The sequence below is a fragment of the Pyrgilauda ruficollis genome, unplaced genomic scaffold, assembly GCF_017590135.1.
Source record: "Pyrgilauda ruficollis isolate IOZ18807 unplaced genomic scaffold, ASM1759013v1 scaffold1254, whole genome shotgun sequence".
NCBI lineage: Eukaryota > Metazoa > Chordata > Aves > Passeriformes > Passeridae > Pyrgilauda > Pyrgilauda ruficollis.
The window spans coordinates 963-2188 of NW_024510922.1; the positions used below are offsets into that span (position 1 = coordinate 963).

A 1226-nucleotide genomic window follows, 5' to 3' on the forward strand; every position below is an offset into this window, starting at 1 on the left:
GCTGGGGGGGTCCAGTGGGCTGGGGATGGAATATTTGGCGGGGTTTGGATTTGGGGGTGCAGGGGCTTCCCTGGATTCTGATCCCCCCAATTTGGGGGTCTCTGCGCTCTGATCCCCCCACTTTGGGGGTCCCCGGGCTCTGATCCCTGCATTTTGAGGGTCCCTGGGCTCTGATCCCCCCGATTTGGGGGTTTTCGGGGGTTGTACCCCTCGATTCGGGGGTCCCTGGGTTCTGATCTCTCCAATTCGGGGATCTCTGCTCTCTGACCCCCCCACTTCGGGGGTTCCCAGGCTCTGATCCCCGCGATTTGGGGGTCCTCGACCTCTGATCCCCCCACTTTGGGGGTCCCTGCACTCTGATCCCCCCCAATTCGGGGGTCCCTGTGCTCTGACCGCCCCGGTTTGGGGTTCCCCGGGCTCTGATCTCCCCAATTCGGGGGTCCCCGGGCTCTGATCCCCACGATTTGGGGGTCCTCGACCTCTGATCCCCCCCATTTTGGGGGTCCCTGCACTCTGATCCCCCCCAATTCGGGGGTCCCTGTGCTCTGACCGCCCCGGTTTGGGGTTCCCCGGGCTCTGATCCCCCCAATTCGGGGGGTTCTGCCACCTCCACACCTCCTTGTCCCCCGGCCGGCCGGACACGTGTCAGACCACGCGAGGCCAAGGTGGAACCCTCAGAACGGGACCCCCAAACCCCCGCGGGGGGACAGAACTTCCCCTTTTACCCCCCCAAAACGCCCCCAGACCCCCCAAAACACCCTCCGGGAGGGTCAGCGCTGCCGGCTTTGCCCGAACCGCGGCGTTTTCCCCCCAGACTTCCCGCGGAAGCGGAAGCGCAGCCGCTGGAACCAGGACTCGCTGGAGCAGAAGACGGTGATCCCGGGGATGCCCACGGTGATCCCGCCCGGGCTGACCCGCGAGCAGGAGCGCGCCTACATCGGTAACGGACCGGGGGGGACCGCGGGGGCTGGGGGCTGGGGTCAGGGCTGGGGGGCTGGGGTCAGGGCTTTGGGTTTGGGGTCAGGGCTTTGGGTTTGGGGTCAGGGCTGGGGGTGTGGGGTCAGGGATGAGGGTTTGGGGTCAGGGCTTTGGGTTTAGGGTCAGAGTTGCAGGTTTAGGGTCAGAGCTTTGGGTTTGGGATCAGGGCTTTGGGTTTAGGGTCAGAGCTGAGGGTTTAGGGTCAGGGCTGGGGGTGTGGGGTCAGGGCTTTGGGTTTAGGGTCAGAG

The 1226-nt window shown here is 65.6% G+C and overlaps 1 protein-coding gene across 1 annotated transcript in view; it reads left to right on the forward strand.

Annotated features, from left to right (window-relative positions):
- Window positions 1–814: 814 nt before the first annotated feature.
- The window catches only part of LOC121348471 (splicing factor 1-like), a gene marked incomplete at its 5' end in the record, with an annotated part of 7299 nt that continues 6887 nt past the window's right edge, over window positions 815–1226 (forward strand). Inside the window, one exon of the mRNA XM_041458068.1 lies at window positions 815–940. Coding sequence (XP_041314002.1) covers window positions 815–940 — 126 coding nt within the window. The remainder of the gene's footprint in view (window positions 941–1226) is intronic.